The sequence below is a fragment of the Odocoileus virginianus genome, chromosome 7 (assembly GCF_023699985.2).
Source record: "Odocoileus virginianus isolate 20LAN1187 ecotype Illinois chromosome 7, Ovbor_1.2, whole genome shotgun sequence".
Lineage (NCBI taxonomy): Eukaryota > Metazoa > Chordata > Mammalia > Artiodactyla > Cervidae > Odocoileus > Odocoileus virginianus.
This window is the reverse complement of record NC_069680.1, coordinates 39,073,767-39,096,720: the sequence shown is the minus strand read 5'-3', so window position 1 is coordinate 39,096,720 and position 22,954 is coordinate 39,073,767. Positions and strand designations below refer to the sequence as shown.

The following is a 22,954-nucleotide window of genomic DNA, read 5'->3' as shown; positions in this document are numbered from 1 at the left end:
TAGTCCAAACCACAGAATGTACAACACCAAGAGTGAACACTATGTAGACTATGGATTTGAGATGATTATGATGTGTCAACATAGGTTTATTGATTGTAACAAATGTGCTATGGTGCAAGATATGGATAGTGAAGGAAGTTATGTGTGATGGGGGTTGAAGGAGAAGTATATGTGCATTCTCTGTATCTTCTGCTCTATTTTACAATGACATAAAACTTCCCTGGAAAAAATGTCTTTTTAAAAAGGGACCCAAAACTTTTGTCTTTAAAAATCTCTAAATTAACAGATTGTAAAAAACAAACAAACAAAAAGACATCCTGTAAAAGGGAATCTGGCATGTACCTGTTATGCTTACTGCACTAGCAAATTTAGGTTTACGTATGTGCTTAGTCACTCAGTCATGCCAGACTCTTTGTGACCCTTTGGACTGTAGCCTGGCAGGCTCCTGTGTCCATGGGCTTTTTCAAGCAGGAATATTGGAGTAGGTTTGCCATTTTCCTCCTCCAGGGTATATTCCCAGTCCAGGGATCAAAACTGATGTCTCCTGCATTGCAGGTGGATTCTTTACCCACTGAGCCATCAGGGGAGTCCCACAAATGTATGTTTAATTCTATCTAAAGGAACACAAGATTGACATCAAACTAATTTGCTTGAATCCATAATCCATAATTTGACCTCCATTACTAAACTATATTCTTTGACTAGAACATGCCAAAACTCTGAGATCTCTGTCTTACACTACTGACTTTGGGTCACTAACCTCATTTGCATATAATATCTATTGTTCATTGAATGTTCACAAATTTCATAGTTCTAGAAGAGTCCTAGATGGCTTGTATTGTTTAGTTTTCACAATATTCTATGAAAGGAGTTTTATCTTGTCAACAATTGGTGAAATTGAGTCTGGGGAAGATTAAACTATTTGCCCAAGCTGTATTTCAAGCACAATATTATATGAAGTCAAAACTTTCAAAGATGCCTGATTTTTCTTTTTCAAATCTTCATATCTTTGTAAGAGGAATAAATCATATAATTTCTATGAAATTATACTTTTACATTGCCATTTTCCATTTTTATAAATTTTGTCTCAATATGAAGAAAAGAACATCATGATTTTGCTTGCACAAAACTTTCATTCAGGAAAATGCATCTAATGCTTACTATATAACTGGAATTATAATAGTGAAAAGTAGATTTCCTATCTTTATAAAGCTTATGTTAAATTAATATATAATATAAATATTAGATATGCTTTGAACAAAAGCAGGGGTTGAAAAGAGTGTCATCTCTTTTGGATGGTGTAATCAGAAAAAGCCTGTTCCAATAGATGACATTAAAACAGCTAAGAGACAAACATGATTCTAACTTTTTTCAGGTGTAATCAGCTACTATTTAATAAAGGTTAAGCATATATAAACCACTTTTACAGAAGTAAACAAGATACTGTCTGATCACTATTCCATGCTTAAATGTTGATAATCACCTCTTTCATAGGATGTTTTATGTGACAAAAAAGGTTAAATTTTGTGAAGCACCAGGAAGTAATTTTGCAAAGCACATATGCTCTTATTATAGGAGAGTCACTCATGCCTTAATCAGTGCCTATTGTATTTTATTTGACACATAGTTTGTAGCAGGTTAACTATCTACAGTTTCTTCTGGCAACACAGAAGTATAAAGATGTTTTACTTGAAGAGGCAAATTAACAGTAATTGACATCTGTCAAGTTGAATTCAATAGAAGACAAGGAATAACTAATAATTATCACTATAAAATTATTAAATGATGCAGGCTAGGTTAGCGTAGTTAAGGGTGAAATAGTAAAGACATGTTAATAATTCTTGATAATATTTAGAATATTAGGAAATTGTGAATTCATAATCACAGTTTTGAGTCAACATATTCAGCCATGTAGATTATACACTGTTCAAAAGGCAGAGGGATATGACATGTATTTTAGAATCAAGATATGAAAGAATTAACATTCTTTAAAAATGATAGAAGAATAAGCTTTAGCCATTTAGACACATCACTCTGAGAAATAGCATTTCTTGGACGAGCTGGATTGCTGAGATAATGAGCTTTTTTGAAGACTCAGGGGACACAAAATCAAGATATATCCTCAAATAGTTATACTTATTTCTTATGTGCAGTATTTTGAGTTTATGTTGACCCATCAATCAAAGCATTCTGAATAAAATCTCACATCTAATTTTCATTCTTATTTGAAGAATCTTAAAATCATCATAAACTTCAAATGAAGCTACCTATTTCAATAAGAGTGACCTAAATTTAGTTTTAAGAAGGTATTTTTAAAAATGTGTGTTTAGTCTGAACATTGTAATGATCAAAATGACCTAATTCAATAAAAAACTGTAGCCATATGAAAACAAATATGTAAGTAAAGAAAAACCCTTACTCTGTAAGGTCTTCTATCTTTTTTTCCACTAGAGTAGGGGGCACATTAGAAACAATGACTTGCATATCCAGCTGATTGACCACAGAGACCTGAAAGACAAAAGCAGAATTCATTTGACTTTTACTCATTAACATTTCTATAATCAAAAATTAACATTTTTCTTTTCTACTATGCAAAGACATAGTAGTTTCCAATTTAAGCATCAGTGGTATTTCTAACTACATAATCTCTGTTATATATGTCGGAACAGGTTGGGAATGATAGAATAGTTGCTTACTTAGATGTTGAAGAAGCCTAAGTGACTTCGACTACTGTTGGTTCTGCATTTGCTTTCTTGATTTTTACAAAAGCATAAAACAAATGTGGTTTTGTACATTTCTTTTTAAAAAACTGGCTTACTTAAGAACACTCAGGAAAACGGAAAACCAAGCTTTTAGATTTTATAAATCTTAAGAGACCCTTTATTCATTGTCATTAAGAATCTGGGACATGGATAGTTAGAATAATTCATTCCATGAGATCACCAAATAGAGAATCATGTCTGCATTAGCCAACTTTGTGTAGATAAAGAGCTATACACATACAAACTCGAGCTTCCCTGGTGGATCACTGGTAAAGGATACGCCTACCAATGCAAGAGACACAGATCTGATCTCTGGGTCTTAAAGACCCCCCCCCCCCCCCCCGGAGGAGGAAATGGCAACCCACTCCAGTATTCTTGTCTGGAAAATCCCACAGACAGAGAAGCCTGGTGGACTATAGTCTGCTAGATCACAAAAAGTTGGACACGACTTAGTGACTAAAACAATAACAATACATAAAAACTACAGATGGGGCTGAAATAAGCTAATCTAACACTGTTTATGAATCTATTCTTTCATGTAATATTTAGAGTTCCTTCTATGTTCTTATTTAGAAAAATGGAAGAAAAATAATAGCATTTATTTTCTGCTTACAATACATGTTTTACTGTGTTGCTCAAAAGTACAGGAATTAATGGGCTTCCCAGGTAAAGAACTCGCTTGCCAGCACAGAGGATTGAGGAGACTTGGGATTGTTCCCTGGATCAGGAAGATCCCCCGAAGGAGGGCATGGCAGCTCACTCTAGTATTCTTGCCAGGAGAGTTTCATGGACAGAGGAGCCCAGTGGGCTACAGTCCATAGGGTTGCAAAGAGTTGGACAGAACTGAAAGTACTTAACATACACATACACACAGGAATTGACACTGATTTAATTCCATAAATCATTGTATCAGGTAGTTACAGTATCATTCCAATTTTTAAATATGAAAAGAATTTAAATATCCAATTTTAAAATATGTCTCTAATAGAACAAAGAGACATTCATATCTTGGTCCCAATTAAACACAGGTTCCAGAACATGTAATCTTTTATTACCCAGACATTCAAAAAATATACTGTCCTGCATGTATATTATACACAAGTGTTGTTGTTCAGTCACCCAGTTGTGTTTGACTCTTTGTGATCCCATGGACTGCAGCACGCCAGGCCTACCTGTTCCTCACCATCTCCCAGAATTTGCCCAAATTCATGTTCATTGCATTGGTGATGCTGTTCAGCCATCTCATCCTCTGATGCCCTCTTCTCCCCTTCTGCCCTCAATCTTTCCAAGCATCGGGTCTTCTCTAATGAGTTGTCAGTTTGCATCACATGACCAAAATACTGGAGCTTCAGCCTCAGCATCAGTCCTGCCAGTGAATATTCAGGGTTTCTCTCCCTTAAAATTGACTAGTTTGATCTCCTTGCTGTCCAAGGGATTTTCAGGAGTCTTCTCCAGCACCACAGTTCAAAGGCATCAATTATTTGGCATTCTGCCTTCTTTATAGTCCAACTATCACAACTGTGCATGACCACTGGGAAGACTGTAGCTTTGACTATGTAAACCTTTATCAGCAGAGTAATGTTTTTGCTTTTCAACATGCTGTCTAGGTTTGTCATTGCTTTCCTGCCAAAAAGCAACTGTCTTCTGATTTCTTGGCTGCAGTCACAGTCCGCTGTGATTTGGAGCCCAAGAAGAGGAAATTTGTCACTACTTCCATCTTTTCCCCTTCTATTTGCCATAAACTCTAGGAGTTGGTGATGGACAGGGAGGACTGCCTGGCATGCTGCGATTCATGGGGTCACAAAGAGTCAGACACGACTGAGCGACTGAATTGACTGACTGAAGGGAAGTTTTTAATATTAAATTTTAAAATTAAAAATATGTATCTAATATTATACACAATTAAAATTGTGTAAATGCATATACACCAGGATTATTAATTTAATAGTCTGGATTAGGCATATTTAGCACTATATATCTGAATACTATTTTGCTAGGGAATAACTTCATGTTTTGGGCTTTCCTGATAGCTCAGTTGCAATCCACTCCAGTGTTCTTGCCTGGAGAACCCCAGGGACAGCGGAGCCTGGTGGGCTGCCGTCTATGGGGTCGCACAGAGTCGGACACGAGTGAAGCGACTTAGCAGCAGCAGCAGCAGCAGATAGCTCAGTTAGTAAAGAATCCACCTGCAATGCAGGAGACCCTGTTCAATTCCTGGGTTGGGAAGATCCACCGGAGAAGGGATAGGTTACTCCAGCATTCTTGGGATTCCCTGGTGGCTCAGCTGGTAAAGAATCCACTTGCAATGAAGGAGACCTGGGTTTGATCCTGGGGTTGGGAAGATCCCCTGGAGTAGGGAAAGGCTACCACTCCAGTATTCTGGCCTGGAGAATTCCATAGACTATGGAGCCCATGGGGTCACAAAGAGTCAGACACGACTGAGCCACTTTCACTTTCAACCTCTTGTTTCCATATATTTTTTATATAAGCTCTAAGTTCTCTGCATATAGTTGCCCATAGATGCCCTGTCAGAAGTCATAAACTCAAACTTCTTCAGGGGCCAGGCAGGTAACCTAAACGAGGAAAGCAGTCAAAAAAGTATGAAATAATAGGGAGAATTGGCAGTCTCTCAAATCAGAGAGCACATGACTCCTCTGAAGAACTCAGCTATCGCTCATCTCTACTGAATATTGTGATGTGGGTAAATAGGTCCAGATCTGCTGGAGTTTTCCATCTTTCAAGGAAAGAGATAAGATGTGAAGTATTTACAACTAATTTAAAATCTTTCAAACCATAGTGTGGGCCTAATAATTCATGTGTGCAGATAGACTATACTGAGCCAGGAGTCTATTTATTACCACCTATGAGGAAGTTGCTAACACTGGCAGTTCCAACCTTGTACCTCTAACTCATTATAGGTATCTGGGATCAAATGCTTAGATTTTCCTTAAACATATACATGAATCTTGACTGTCCGCAAACACACACACACAAAATCTAAGTTCATTAGAAAAAGGATTATCACAGTTTTTTTTTTGTAATTCTATTTTATCTTTTTGCATCACTCCTGAATAAAAAAATAAAAAGGACTAACATTACATATTACATATAACATTTTTTTGTTATTTGTTTTGCTTTCTGTTTTAGTTTTTAGTAGTAAAAATACATGATAAAAGTCTCTAGAAAAATCTGTATGAGATTTGTGAAACTGTCCTTTATTCCTTCCTTCCCTCTCTTTCTTCTTCCCTTCCCTCTCTTCCTTCCTTCATTTCTTCCTCCCTTCCTTTTTTCTCTTTCAATATCGGGTGAGAGAATGTTAAGGAAAAAAAAAAAAATTGATCCAAAACAAACAGCCTGAAACAAATAGTAATCATGGACTCTTTTCTAAATAAGAGCAGATTTTTCAGCTACTTTTGGAGTTTGATGGAACATATGATGAAGTTCTGAACAATGGAAGTCAGTGTAAAAGAAGAAATAAATACTCTTTAATCTATCCCATGTGTTAACCTTCCCTATCTTTGGCAGTATCTGTTTGAATAAAGAAGCCATAGAACAGGACACAGGTACATGATGGAAGGGAACTGAGCCACTGAATCTCAATTTGCAAGAGTCGTCAAGAACATCACCCACCATATATGCTCATTGTTGTGTCCTGCAAAAACAAATCTTGTTAGTTTAAACCACTGACATTTTGGAGTTTTCTGTTACACAGTCAGCCTATCAAAACAAACCCCCAAGGATTAATTACACATGGCTAAGAGATTTCCACTAATTGTAGATAAATGAAACACTAGAATGTTAGTTTTATTTGGTATGGGGTAAAACTTCCCTTTGTATAAATAAGTTCTGAGTTTTGAAGTTTGTTTTACAAGCAAAACAAATGCAGTCAATTCATGTGCTGGGGACTCTATTTAGAAACAATATTTGGTCTTGAAGTTATAAGTAACTCTATCATTTATGTTTAAAAGACTGTCAGTACTTTCTCTTTATTCAGAAGGATAAGTTACTTCAAAGACAATTTTTAATTTGTTAAACAAAGTTAAATTAAGATTTAAAGTCCTCTGGAATATGTACATATTAAGCTTATAATTTCTCAAAAAGATTTTTTGAAAATGATTTTGAAAACAATGATTTTGTACACTCAAAATAAAAAAGTAATGCATTTTTAATTCTGATAAAATAAAAAGTCAGACTGCATTTAACTCTAGAAGTAACTATCTCAGACTTACCTACAAACAGTTTTAAAGTTTAAAATCTCCGTGAAGTATTGACATACACATATTATTTATGTAGAACATATATACTCTGTGCATATGAAGATGACAAGCTATTATAGTTTAAATTTTGATCTTCCAAAAATTTCCATCTCCCTGAATCATTGGTTTCTTCTATAATCTATAGCAAAGATATTTATGTTTAAGATTATTAGATTTTGTTTATATTACTTTTCCAGTAGAGCCTTTATGCAAATATTTTTAAAAATGCACTTCAGTTTATTATAGTAAAATTTTTAAAATTCTCCTTTAAAATTGCTTCATTTAATTATTTATGCCCTAATTACTAATGAAACTTTTTCTTAACATTTTTTTTTATTATTTTTGGGATTGATTTTTGTAATGGATTAGGTATAATGAAAAGAAAAAAAGAAAAAAACTATTATTTGTGCAACACATAATTCCAAAAACAGAGATTCTAAACCTTTTAAATTATTTCTCATGAACCTCTTATAAATCATTTTTTCTCTATTCACTTCTTAAATAATTTAGAAAGTACAGTCCAATATAAACATAAAGCGAGACAAAAAAAAAAAAAAAAAAAGCCAGATACATAATTTTCAATTTTCTGGTAATCATAATAGAAAGAGAAAAAAATAATGAATTTAATTCAATAATACAATTAACCTAATATAGCCAATATATTATCATTCCAATATGTAATCAGCCTAAAAAAGTGAAAATGTTAGTGGGTCATTCCTGACCAGCTCTTGTGACCCCATGGACAGAGGAACTGTCCATGGAATCCTTCAGGCCAGAATACTGGATTTGGTTGCCATTCCCTTTCCATTGTGATCTTTCTGACTCAGGGATTGAACCCATGTCTCCTGCGTGGTAGGTAGATTCTTTACCATCTGAGCCACCAGGAAGCTAAAAAACTTATTAAGGAGAATTTTTACATGATTGTCATACTAAGTCTTTGAAATCCAGTGTGTATTTTACACAGTATGTCTAAATGCAACCTAACCACATTTCAAATGCTCAGAAGCCACATATAGCAAAGAGTTAACACAATGGACAGCAAAATTCTAGAGGTTCACACAGTTTCTTGCTTGGTCTGGTCACTGTTTCTTCCTAACTGGTCTCTGGTGCAATCTCACTTTTCTTGAAAAAGAAGAGGTATCTTAAGTACTTTTTTTTTTTTTTTTTGCTTTCAAATGATTGTGTATATGGTCTGCAAACTCAAGTAAAACTCAAGTGGTAGTTTTTTCAAGTTTAGTTTCAGTGTAAAATCTAAAATCATGCTCAGTTACACTAAAATAACTTTATTTGTCTTGCACTTTGAATGGACCTTTTGCCTAAGAATTTTTTTTAAAACATCTTGCATTGGTCATTTGGAAAATATTGGTTCACTGAATATTGCCAGTTTTTCAAATATTGACACATTACATTACACAATACCAAGAAAAAAAATCACATTCTTTAATATTACCACTGATCTCATCAGAAAAATTTCTCAGTAGTGGCAAGCTGTCAAACTCACAGTGGTGAACACATGCTTCCCAACATACTAATTTGTACTTGAAGGCTTGAATGTCATTGTTAACAACGAATACTGTCAGTTGTTTTCCTTGAATTGACGGTCTTACCTCATTTATTTTTGTGTAAATACCCATCAAAAATTCAGGTATGAATAACCATATTTTATCTCTAAGTTATTTTTTTTTCAAATAAAAAGCTATTCCTTGAAAAAAGCAGATAATTCAACTTGCATAGAGCTTTTCTCTGAGACAGCCATGAAACTTTCATACACATCAGAAGTGCTTTATACCTACTTCTTATTTTATTACAGAAAATATTGAAAAAGTTTTTTGTCAAGATATTTGTTAAAAGTAACAAGTTTTACCACCTAAATAAGGGCATTCTTAATTGAAACTGGCTTTTTTTTCTTTTGTTTTTTTCTGTTTATGTACGGCTATGAAGGATACAGTGGGAGCACCAGGGCAAATGCAATGTGGTAAAAAGGCAAATCATGTCCTAGTATCTGAAAGGAGCTTTGATCTCATGGACCCTGAAATGATTTGGGGAACCCTCAGGTTTTCATGGTGGAGAAGCAAATGGCAACCCATTCCGGTATCCTTGCCTGGAGAATCCCATGGACAGAGGAGCCTGGCAGACTACAGTCCATAGGGCCGCGAAGAGTCAGACATGACTGAAGTGACTTAGCATGCATACAGGTTTTCATAGACCACACTGTGAGAACTGCTAACTTACAAAGCAGGAGACGGACCATTCATTCACTGAACACATAAGAATTTAGTACTCAATCTATGACAGGAATTATTCTAGGTGCTTGAGATACATTAGGGATTAAATTAAATAAATCTCTTAAATGTCCTTATAGAGCTTTTCTGAGGAAAAAATATGAATATGATAAGCCTATTATAAAAAGAAAAAAGAAAGCAACAATGAAGTATACAGTGATGCAGTATGTTGCAGTATTAACTAGGACGATGAGTCTATGCTTCATTGTGAGATACATTGTTACAAATATTTAGTAGAGATAAGGGAGCTAGTCCTGAACAATGTGAGGAGAGAACACAGTAGGTAGTGAAAATGAAAGTTGCTCAGTTGTGTCTGACTCTTTGCAGCCCCATGGACTAGACAGGACATAGAATTCTCTAGATCAGAATACTGCAGCTGGTAGCATTTTCCTTCTCCAGGGGAACTTCCCAACCCAGGGATCAAACTCAGGTCTCCCGCATTGCAGGTGGATTCTCTACCAGCTGAGCCACAAGGGAAGCCCATTGTAAAATTCTCTAAATTGAGAGCATTTTTGACTATTGGAGGAATAGCACACTGGCCAATATTATTAGGTTTGAAGGAGTTACAGGGAGAAGAGTAGAAAATGGATCATTGGAGGTCAGATTACCAAGGGCCTCGTAGTCTTCTATAACCCAAGAATTTATCTGAAAGAATCAGGCTAATATTAGAAAGTTCTGAGCAGATAGATAACAGGACCTAAATTACATTTTAAGATATCACTTTACTTGCTATATTAAAGCCAGACTTTAGCAGGGCAAAAAAGAGCGTATGAGCAAGCTAGTGAGTTTGTGCAATGATGCAAGTGAGTCATGATGCTTGATCAACCAAACTGTAACAGTAAAGTATTGAAAAATGTGAAGATAGCACACATATGAAGTATATGTATGTTATAGCATATATATATACATATACACAACAATATTTACTCAGGAATTAACTGTGTGGTTAAGTAGAGAAAGGAATTAAGAGACCAAGGAAAATACATGGACAGAGTAGCCTGGTGGGATACAGGTCTGTGGGGTCACAAAGAGTTGGACATGACCAAGCACACTCACATACACACACACACACACACACACACACACAAGGAATTCAAAATTCATTTGGTCATCAAGCAAAAATTGTGAAGACTATAGGTGGAAGAGATGTGATGAGGAAGAGGAGATTAGTTTAGCAAACATCAGATAGGTCTTTACTAGACATTCAAGTATAATTCTGCATTACATTTTGATACATGAATTTGCAATTCAAGAATGAGCTTCAGGGTGAAGATATAAATTTGAAATGTTTTTTGTTTATTTTAAAATGTTGTAATATATATAGATGATCCTTTAATGTTGTGGGACTGAATGAGTTTATTGAGTCATAGAGTGAAGATGGAAAATAAAATTAATGTCTGAGTCCTAAGAAACATTGACTCAAAGGTCAGGAGAAGAAAATGACAGCAAAAAAGACTGAGAAGGACTGAACAGTGAGGGAAGAGATAAAGAAGAGAGAATGGTGGCCTGGAATCCTAGTAAAGGTAATAATCAACCAAAGGAAGTTAATGGTTCAAATTAGATGAAGATGAAGATTACCAGTGCTTTTAATAAGTGAAAGTCATTGATGATGTTGGCATAAGCAGTTTTGGATGAGTGTTGGGAGAGAAATTTTGATTTAAAAGGTGATTAAGATAGGGCTTCCCTGATGGCTCAGCAGTAAAGAATCTGCCTACAATGCAGGAGATTACAGATTTGATCCCTGAGTTGGGAAGATTCCCTGGAGAAGGAAATGATGGTCAAAGAGTGGGTGGTTTGAAATGGAGGCTATAGAAGGAGTGTCATAAGTGGCAATGGCAAAAAATAACTCAGGTTTTAAGTGGTTGCAATAGGATGAAAAGTACAGCCATTGGAGGAAAGGCATTCAAGGAATTGTGAGTTCAGGATATTGGAAGAATCCTCTCTGTGTATAATGAAATTGTCAAAATGTAGGAAGATTGTTGGAGAAAGTAACTTGGGAGTAATAGTAACTTGGGAACCAAACTCATTGAGATATATTGGGGATTGACTAAAGCTTGGGAGTCCCAGCAATGAAGTGAGGCAGTTAGTGACTGTCAGATGATGAAAATCAAGGCTGATTCTTAGGAAGGAAGGAGGGCCTGGAAGCAGTGATGTTGCACACTGAGGATCCTACTCTGCAGGCAGGTAGTATGAAGACTGACAAAAACAGAAAAAAATACAAACAAAAGCTTCTGCTTGAGGAGGCAGCAGCAGAAGTAGTGTCCTCAGGGGAAAGTCAGGTTTGCACTAAGCAAGAAAGTTTTATCAAAGTTAAAAACTGTGTCTTCATTCACTCCTACTAAATTTTTTTCAGTGTTTTCCCATTAATTTTAGGGGAAAAGTTCCAATATTTTCAATATGCTCTACACCTTATACACTTCCATCTCCAGCCCTGTCTCATTCACTTTCCCTCCCTCACTCTGCCAAGCTGAGTAAATATCTGTCAGTTGTTGAGAACTGTCACGATTTCCCTTACTTCTTGGTTCTGGCACTTGTTTTCTTTGCATAAGTCATTTCTCTCCATGTCTTCCTTCTCTTTTCTGAAAGGATTTCAGATTTTATCATAAATGCATTATGACCTGATATGAAGAGCCACCTCATTGGAAAAGACTCTGATGCTGGGAAAGACTAAGGGTAGGAGGAGAAGGTAGAGACAGAGGATGAGATAATTAGATGGAATCATTCACTCAACGGGCATGAATTTGAGCAAACTCTGGGAGATGGTGACGGACAGGGAAGACTGGTGTGCTGCAGTCCATGTGGTCGTAAAGAGTCAGACATGACTTAGTGACTGAAGAGAAACATATTTTGCTAGGATGATTTCCTTGTATAAATATTGTGATTTACAAATATATCACATTATGATTATTTTGAATTGAATCTTTCTAAATACGTTTTGGATACTTTTAGAGTTATATCTTAAATTTACACACTATAGTTTACAGAGTCCAAATAAGAAACCCACAAACTTAACATTGCTTATGTACATATTATATAGATAACCTATATAGTTATGTTCTATTTATGTTCTTATAATATTTTAATTATACTTACTGTAGTAGCCTTATTATTCAGCCTTAACAGGAAGAGAAATGGCAATATGACATTATATAAAGCTTACAGATCTTACTTTGATTTAAAAAAATCTATGCCAACCTTAAAATTTTGTATATCAAAAGCTTTTTTGCTTACATTGGCCTTTGTTATAAATGAGAATGTTCTGGCCTTCATATCGATCATAATCATGGTGATTGGTCTTCACCATTATCTAAGAAGGAAAATATTTATGTTGCATCTGAGTGAGTGAAAGTCACTCAGTTGTGTCTAACTCTTGGCGACCCCATGGACGGTAGTCCATGGAATTCACCAGACCAGAATACTGCAGTAGATAGCCTTTCCCTTCTCTAGGGCATCTTCCCAACCCAGGTCTCCTACATTGCAGGTGGATTCTTTACCAGCTGAGCCACAAGGGAAACCCAAGAATACTGGAGTGGGTGGGTAGACTTTCCCTTCTCCAGTGGTTCTTCCCAACCCAGGAGTGGAACCAGGGTCTCCTGCATTGCAGGTGGATTCTTTACCAACTGAGCTATTGCATCTATTTGATGTTTATCTTGTCCTGATAACTAAATGAGGACAGTGGAAATTGAAGATTTAATAAAGTATAAACAGCAAAAGAAAAATTATACTGGATTTAGTCTTTATGTGACAAATATTTCCAGTAACAATGATATTTATAATTTTTATTAGTTTTATCAGAAAAAAAAGCCTAAATAATCTATACTTATAAAGTAGCAATTTCATAGGATAGATGCTTTGGTGTTGACTATTTTGAATAAATGTCAATATCAGACTGTCCTTGGTAATAACCTACCACTGAGCTTGTGTACAGCCTAAGAAACAGAATAGAAAAGTGATTGTTGACTGAAGCCAAATATATTGATAGCTTAGTCAAGGGTCGCCAAAGTCATCAATGAGGAGTTTGGTAAAAGAAAGTCACTTCTGCTGGAACATAAATTTGCTCTAATACATTTTTTTGTTTCCCTAATTACAAAAGGCCTAAAAGTAATTTAAATAGTAATGAAAGTTTCATACATTTTCATATCTACAGCACAACTCTGTGAAGCATTTAAAAATTGTAGGCAGCTCCAGCAAACTTTTTATTAAAAAATGAGATCTGCAGACCAAACAGAAAACCAGTGCTTAAGACAATGCTGTCGCAGTCATACTCAAAAACAATATGATTAATTTTTGGAATGTCAAAAAATAAACCACCACAAAGCTCTAATTTTTTAATATTCTAAACTATACGTAGTAACAACCTGGATAAAAGTTAATCACATTGATGTTTTAGAAAACCTATTTCCAATATTTAAAAGTTCTAGGTGTTAAAACATTAACCTCTGGCTAGTACTGCACATTCCCCCTTTATCTGAAGTTTTATCTACTCACCAGAACATCTGCTTTGCCACTTAGTCCCTTCCCATAATTGTCAGTTGCGATGACTTGAAACTTAAAGTAAGACCGCCTCATGTTATGGAAGAGCATAGCCGTTTTGATAAGCCCTGTGTATGTCTCCACCACGAATCCTTCCTTCCCTTCTTTAATTGGTGGTATTATGAGTCTGTATGCCATGGCGCTATAATTGCCAGTATCTTTATCAGTCGCCTAGGAGGGAAAAAGTACAGGTTATAAATAAGCTGGAAAGAAATAACCTTTATGAAAGAGCTTATTTCTGGTTGCAAGACAGCTGTTTCTTGGGTAACAATAACACAATAAAGTCCTCCTAAAGTTATATTTTTCTAGGTACCATTATATAGATGTATAGACTTTGTATACACAGGGTTGAACAACTGTTATGAGACAGATAATGACTACTGAACTGAGAATACAAGGGACAGAGACATTAACTCAGTCCCACCGATGAACCGAGTGTTTTGATTGGCATGTTTAACGGGGTCAGCACTGGGCTGAGATCCAAATTGGTTTAAGGATGGGACTGTTTACCTAACCATTGTCTTGTGTAGTAGGCATAGCATGTAATTGTGGTTTTGATCTATTTCCTAAAAAGAAAAAAAAAAATTAAAATAATGCACTAAAGTATTTCAGATGACACCAGGACAGTATTTAGAGCTTTTATAAGTTTAGAGTTATATAAAGAGATCCTGATTAGTAAATGCCATATCATAAGAGAGTGTTAGAATACTAATGCAGCTTCTTTTTTCATCAGCTTGTATCTTGATTAACCAGATTTGTCCCTGGTTGTAGGTACTTATGATCTACATGAGGTTTCTTCACACTTGGAAATTAAAAAGAAATAGTTGTTTAGAATTTTTTTTTTTTTTTTTTAAATAAAGCTGGAAGCATAGCAATATTAGCCTGGCTTTTTTGTTTCTACTTCAGGGAAATTTTTCAGACTGCCAATTTGTCACAGTGAAACATCTGATAGACGAATGGTGGATATGATAGTTTTAGTGAATTTATACAAGGCTATATAACTTTATTTGTGATACTAGATATGTAGCATTTAGATTTTAATTATAATTACTATTATCTGATTATTATTATTTTAAAATATTATTATTAAATATCAGATATCAAGCATTTATGATTCATCATTACAATGCTAAGAATTCTATAAAAAATATTTTTAACAAAAATAAAACTCTCTAAGGAATATATTATTCTAGTACTTATATTAGTATTGTCCAACAGAACTTTTGGCAATGACAGAAGTGCTCTAAATGTCCTCTGTCCAATGCAGTAGTCACAAGCCACTGAACACTTGAAATGAGGCTAATGTGACTAAAGAAGTGAAATGTAAATTTTGTATTAAATTTGAAGAGCCAAAGGCTACAAAGTAAGTGGCAAAGTTTGGCTACAAATAATTACAAGAATAGTAAACAATAGAAAATGCATATTGAGATTCAGCACAAAACTCAAAAATTTGAATCTCTAACTTTAAATTCTATATATGTGCTTAACTATTTAAAACATTTCAGGATAACTCTGCTAGACAAGGTAACTTGAAGTAAAAAAATCCAGATATTTTCCTTTGGGGTAAAATATTTCTCAAAATTCAAAAGTTAAAATTTTCAGCTTTAGATTATAACAAGCTCAAACTACCAGTTCATCTTTTTAAATGCCCTGTATGTTTTACATAATGGCAGAGCTTCATTTCTGTATTAGAGGAATAGGAATTAGATTCCAACATAGGTCACATTATCACTATACAAAGAAAAAAAAAAGAAAGAAAAAATAGTTATCAAAGTGTTTATTTTTAAGCTTTAAACCCAAGTTTTTATTCATTTAACAAAGTATAGAGTAAGAAATAAAAAGCACATTCACAATTGAAATTAAAATGAGTTTAGATTAAGTAATTAAAGATATTTCTTTCATATACTAGGAGCAAATTTAAGATGTACTGAATCATTCAAAAATATGGCTGAATATTATTCTATCACTTATGATTAACATGAGTATTTTCTTTGAAATAAACTTTTTATCATTAATGAAACTTTATTGAGGTATAAGAAACTGGCACAGAACATGTACAAATCATAAATATGCAGTTCAATAAAATATTGCAGAATATACACATCCAATGAGCCAGCATCTACGTCAAAAAATAAAACTTACCAGCATCCCAGAATGTTCATCATATCCTTCCAGTCATACTTTGTTCCCCAGAGAAACCACTACTCTGATTATCAACACCATTCATCAGTTATGCTTATTTTTAAATGTTATATTAATGGGATCATAATTTATGGTCTATTTTTTGTCTAACTTCTACTCAGGTTTTTATTGTAAGATTCCAAATCTTAATATTATAAAAAAACTCTAACACAGTAGAAAAGAAAAGAAAAGGCAGTTACAGCAAAATCATTTTCATTGTTTTGATTGTTTTGTATATTAAGCTTCTTTGCACTGTTCTTACTGATTACTTCCAATTTCAATAAACATGTAATTTTGGCTTGCTGTATTCTTAATTTACTAAATTATTATAGTGGCATATTTTGCCTTAACAGATTAAGGTGTTTTTAAACATAACTTTCCTGAAACAAATAATCACATAATGCAAAAGTTTGGGTAACTCAGAAGTATTTTTTAAGCATAACTTTCCTTCATACATTAGGAGCAAATTACTGAAAGTGAGATACAGAATTAAGAAAAAAATCATGTTTACTGGACTATTTTTTTTAATTGAATGAAAGATTTCTTAAATTCTACAAAAGTTTCACACAGATTATTTTCTATAATCCCATCAGTTCAGTTCATTTCAGTTCAGCTCAGTCATGTCTGACTCTGTGACCCCATGAACTGCAATACATCAGGCTTCCCTGTCCATCAACTCCTGGAGTTTGTTCAAACTCATGTCTGTTGTGTCAGTGATGCCATCCAGCCATCTCATCCTGTGTCATCCCCTTCTCCTTCTGCCTTCAACCTTCCTCAGTATCAGGGTCTTTTCCAATGAGTCAGTTCTTCACATCAGGTGGCCAAAGTATTGGAGTTTCAGCTTCAGCATCAGTTCTTCCAATGGATATTCAGGACTGATTTCCTTTAGGGTTGACTGATTTGATCTCCTTGCAGTCCAAGGGATTCTCAAGAGTCTTCTCCAACATCACAGTTCAAAAGCATCAATTCTTCAGTGCTCAGCTTTCTTTATAGTCCAGCTCTCACATCCATACATGACTACTAGAAAAACCATAGCTCTGACTAGATGGAGTTTGTTGGCAAGGTAATGTCTCTGCTTTTTAATATGCTTTCTAATCAAACTGATCACATGGACCACAGCCTTATCTAACTCAATGAAACTATGAGCCATGCCATATAGGGTCACTCAAGATGGACAGGTCATGGTGGAGAATTCTGACAAAATGTGGTCTACTGGAGAAGGAAATGGCAAATCACTTCAATATTTTTGCCTTGAGAACCCCATGAACAGTATGAAAAGGCAAAAAAAAAAAAAAGATATAATTCCATAATGACCCATTTTTTCCCCCTTCTACTGCTACATTGCGCTTCTTCCCTTCCCCCTTTCCAGTGGTAACCACTAAATTGTTCTCTATATCTGTGAGTCTGCTTCTTTGGTGTTTTTTAGATTTTTTTCCACTATATAAAACTACTGTCATATATATGCTATCTGTAATGGCTCCACTTAAATTTTCTGATTTTTTTTAATAGATTTGATCCTTTTTGAAATCTGAAAATATCTCATTTCAGAATACTGTTATGAGGATCGTTGCCAGGATCATTAGCATTCTTTCAAATCTCTCCCCTCTCTCTCACATTCAGTTGAAACTAGCAAGTTAAAATATGAATGATAAAAATTCCATAGGTACTCCACTTATGACCAATTTAAATGATTTTCAAGTTTAACTTTGTCTATTTAACTTACAACAAACACATGGTTTTAGACCAAAACTTATATACAGTTGACCCTTGCACAACATGGATTTGAACTACAGAGGGCTCAGTTAAAGCCAGTGACTGAGGCTGGGTCAGACTTAGACTAGCAACCAGTAAAGTGCTCTTTAAAACACAAGGTCTATTTACGTTACTTATATAATGTTATGTTATTGCTGCTTTGGTGAGCTAACATTTATTGACCAATTATGATTGTCCAGGGGCTGTGTAAATACTTTTCATACATAATCTTATGTCATCCTTTCTATGGGGCAAGTTTTATTACTATTAATCTATAGGTGCAGAGATGGAGGCTCAGAGAGATCAGTGATTGACTAACGATCATAAAGATGTGTTTTAGTTGTTCAGTCGTGTCTGACTCTGCGATCCCATGGACTGTAGCCCACCAGGCTCCTTCATCCATGGGATTTTCCAGGCAAGAATACTGGAGTGAGTTGCCATTTCCTTCTCCAGGGGATCTTCCTGACCCAGGGATAGAACCCAGGTATCTCACATTGCGGGCAGACTCTTTACTGTCTGAGCCACCGGGGAAGCCCTCACATCATAAAGATAGTTGACAGCAAAGTTGGGTAGATATCACGCTAAAACCTATATTATAATCACTGCATTCAATATGTCAGATTAAGTATCAGAGCTAAAATTCCAGTGAAAACAACACTGAGATCTAGATAATCAGGAAAGGAGTATGTCAAGGCTATATATTGTCACCCTACTATTTAACTTATATGCAGAGTACATCATGAGAAATGCTGGACTGGATGAAGCACAAACTGGAATCAAGATTGCTGGGAGAATTATCAATAACCTCAGATATGCAGGTGACACCACCCTTATGGCAGAAAGTGAAGAACTAAAGAGCCTCTTGAAAGTGAAAGAGGAGAGTGAAAAAGTTGGCTTAAAACTCAACATTCAGAAAACTAAGAGCATGGCATCTGGTCCCATCACTTCATGGCAAATAAATGGGGAAACAGTGGAAATAGTGACAGACTTTATTTCTAGGGCTCCAAAATCACTGCAGGTGGTGATTGCAACCATGGAATTAAAAGACACTTGTTCCTTTGAAGAAAAGTTATGAGCAACTTAGCAGCATATGAAAAAGCAGAGACATTACTTTGCCAACAAAGGGCCATCTAGTCAGAACTATGGTTTTTCCAGTTGTCATGCGTGGGTGTGAGAGTTGGTCTATAAAGAAAGTTGAGCACCAAAGTATTGATGCCTTTAAACTGTGATGTTGGAGAAGACTCTTGAGAATCCCTTGGACTGCAAGGAGACCAAACCAGTCAACCCTAAAGGAAATCAGTCCTGAATATTCATTGGAAGAACTGATGCTGAAGCTGAAACTCCAATACTTTGGCCACCTGATGTGAAGAACTCAGTCATTGGAAAAGACCCTGATGCTGGGAAAGATTGAAGGCAGAAAGAGAAAGGGGCAACAGAGGATGAGATGGCTGGATGGCATCACTGACTCAATGGACATGAGTTTGCATAAACTCTGGGAGTTGGCAATGGACAGGGAGGCCTGGCATGCTGCAGTCCATGGGGTTGCAAAGAGTTGGACACTACTGAGTGACTGAACTGACTGACTGAACTGAAAAGATCTTAATAATTTTTCCTAAACATATCAAGGAGATAGGAAGAAAATAAGTATGAAGGTCAAAAACCAAATGAAAACAAGAATCTAGACAGTTTAGTACTGATAGTAAGTTCACTTACAGGGTTTCTGTTGATCCAAGTGAACTTAAAATTTAATTTATGAGGTCTTGAGTGTCTCAGAGAATAGGAGGCAAGATCCAAGTCCCACTCATAGATGTGAGTGTAATAAGATTCCACTCTGAAGAATGCTAAATTATAATTTTAAAGGTGAATAAGAAATTCATCTCTCCTTTCCAGCCACCACTGCCCCTGCCACAAAAGAAAACTGCCTGATTTAAACCTGGATGTTGAATGAAATGGATAAAAAACAGAAAACAAAGAAACCCAAACTTTACTGAGACTCAATCTATAACCAACACAAGTCTTCATCAGAATTTGCAGCCTTTATTCATACACAACTGATTTCCTCAACTCAAGGATAAATCATGTTATCAATTTGTAAATTCAGTGGTCCTGAACTCTACCTAAATAGATGAACCACAACTGATAATTTGATTTTAATGATAACAGCCTAGCTTTCTCACAGAAACAACCACTTTTTCAAAAAAGCTACCTACAATCTATGCTTCAAGTAATTCTAACAAATAAACTTGAAGAAAGATGAAAAGTTAGAGTCAGATAATTCTCAAAATGAACCAGAAACCAAGTATCATGAAAAGAGAGTCCAATGAGATAGAAAACCAAAGTCATGCCCACAAAGGCTTTAGATATCTGAATTAGGAAAATAGTATAATGTAAATGTTCAATATGTTTCATTAAATAATAGAGATTTTAAAAATACAAATAAAATGAGAATAGTTGAACATAAGTAAAATGTATCTTCTAGAAGTAAAAAAAATAATAACAAAAAATCATAGATGAAGTTGTTAGAAGCTTATGCATAGGGCACAAGAGTGTCAGTGTACTGAATGAACAGCAAAAATTAGGTTTCATGAATTCTAGAGAATTAAGAACCAGATTGGAAGGAAACACTTTGCCTAAGATATTGTTAGTGAACTAAAGTATAGATAGAGTAAAATAGCCAAGAGGTATGTTTTTAAATAAATAAATTATTAGGAATATAATCTGCATTGTTTCCATAAAAACTGAAAAACATTCATAGAAATAGTCTATGGAAGGGAAAAAAATAAAAATTATAAATCTATTCCATCATTGTTTTAGATTGTAATAAGGGGACATCAAACAAATTTGTCTAAACTAACATTGAAAAATTAAATCTGATCTATTGTGAAAATTTTAAATGAATCAAATTTACTCAAGAATCAATGCTACTTTATTTATTCCATCAATGCTACTCCTTTATAATAAAAAAATTATACTGGGTTCCTGACACAGCCATTATTATCTGGAAGAGGTGACACTGGAAGATTTGATTCACTAACTTTTGTGAGTTTCTTTTTATGAGCAAAATCAGGAAAGTTATGTCTAGAGTTGTTTTTAAAAATGAAAGTCAGAAATTAATATTATTATTATACTTGCTGTAATTATATTTTTAAATGAAAACTGGGACACAGAAAACCACTTAGACATTTCTAAGACCTCATCTGGAAAGTTTAATGCACACAGGTGGCCAACATTAAGAGAAAATCACCAAATAATTGCTTCTATCATACAGGGGAGTAGGTGAGCACATTAATTTTCTCACAGCCTAAATAACTGTTCCCCTCTGTTGACTAAATGAATACTATGGATGCAGAAATATTAGTAGAATAATTAGTGATGTCCAGAGAACTTTGAAAGCCCATTAAAGTCCAATGATGCTAGCTTTAACTTTTGCTTCTCAATTAGACCCCGTTTTAACATTTAACATTGAAGGCTTACTCTCCCTGAAATTAGAGTGTAAATATTTTATATGGTTGGGGTAAAAATGTTCAAATCTCACATTCCCACCAAGAATGTCAGCATGTCAAGCTGTGTTTTCAAGGGACAAAAAGAACAGAGCTTTGACTTAGACTAGTTGAACTTGGCTTTTGTAATTTTAGGAACTATAAAGAAACCTTGACTTTAAAGCCCTTAAAATCTATATGCCCAACATATGCTAAATATAAACAAGTTAAATGTCAGATAGATTGATCTATTTAGAAGGCTATTTAAGACTTCTATAAAAACAACAGCAAAAAAGAGATAAAGCATTTTTTTTAAGATTTTAAATAAGAAAGCTTAGTATTTGATTTTTTTATAAGAATGTCAAAAAAAGGACCACAGTCTAAAAAAAAATTCTTAATTTCAATAAGGGCATTGATCCTTTAAGTATAATATAATTCAGAGAAGTCTAATGAGTAAATCACAACTCAATGTAGAAACAACTGTCTAAATATGATTTGTCATATCATGCAACACAGTATTACAGAATTTTCAGAGGTTTGTTATTATTTTATTATAGCTAGAAACTGCCAAAATTGTCACCTAAGTTAAAGAGTGGTACCAAATAACACACAATAATATCTATTCGAAAAATTAAATAAAGAAATTGAAGATTAGCAAACTATTCCTTTTATATTTTTTAAAGTTATACACTGAAACATTCTGTATTACAGGAAGCATGAGAGTACAAAATAATAATGTCTTGCATTTACATAGTAATTGAAGCATTTTTTTCAGTTTTAGTTCCATTCCCTTGTAAAATATTTTGGAAAATAAATATTATCTCAAAAATAATTTGTTCTTTTCCTATCATTGCTAATATAATGTGATCATATATTCTTCAACGATGCTTTGAAATGAACTCTGAAATCATTTTTTCTAACTTCTCACTCATGTGGAAAAGGAAGAAATTGCAGTCTACTCAATAGACATAGTATCAAAAGAAAATACATGCACATTTTGAGCCCTCTATTTAAGAGAGGAAACTAGCTTTAAAGTTGATTTTGGATAACAACAAAAAAAATGTTGTGGATTTTTACTGAAAACTAACATATTAAAATTTTAAGAAATTTGTATTTTTGTAAGAATTCTATAGTTGCAATTCCTAAATCCTTCAGTTCTCAAAGAAAATTTAATGACATGCTCATTACCTCAAGCTTTCTGGTTCTTTCTTAGTTACATTACATTCAATCAATTCAAACCAAATTTAGTATTTTCTCAGCTCTCACCCTCCAGTCTTTCCTCTGGCTACCATACTTGTTCCTCCTCTGTCTTCTCTTTGCATGGTTAAGCGCATTAGCTCATGTGGATTGACTGAGCTAAAAATCTCAGTAGGGTCTTCACCTGTCTTATCCCATCCCTTCCTTTTCTACTCCCAGTTCATCAGCAAGCCCAATGAGTTCTACTCTGAAATATTTCTCACTTCAGTGACTATCCATCAAGCTGACATTGCCCAATTTCAGGCTCTCCTGTTTCATTTTAAAATTCAACAATAGCTTAAAAATGAATGATAGCTCCCACCTCCTAGAAGATGAAATTTAAGACAAGTCCATGAAATATTCCCAGTCTAATTCCAGTTTAACATTCCATTTTCTTGCTCTATATTTACTCTGCTTATATTTCTCCAAAATCAACCACATTACCTACTTTTTTTTTCCTTCTGAACAATTTA

The 22,954-nt window shown here is 34.6% G+C and overlaps 1 protein-coding gene across 6 annotated transcripts in view; it reads right to left on the bottom strand.

The window, feature by feature from the left end:
- PCDH15 (protocadherin related 15) overlaps positions 1 to 22,954 on the bottom strand; it is a 1,725,758-nt gene that overhangs the window by 52,597 nt on the left and 1,650,207 nt on the right. For all 6 annotated transcript variants that reach the window (XM_070470562.1, XM_070470566.1, XM_070470561.1 and 3 more), the window contains 2 exons: positions 13,789 to 14,004; positions 2,420 to 2,508 (listed from right to left, as the gene is read on the bottom strand). In XM_070470562.1, coding sequence (XP_070326663.1) covers positions 2,420 to 2,508; positions 13,789 to 14,004 — 305 coding nt within the window. The remainder of the gene's footprint in view (positions 1 to 2,419; positions 2,509 to 13,788; positions 14,005 to 22,954) is intronic.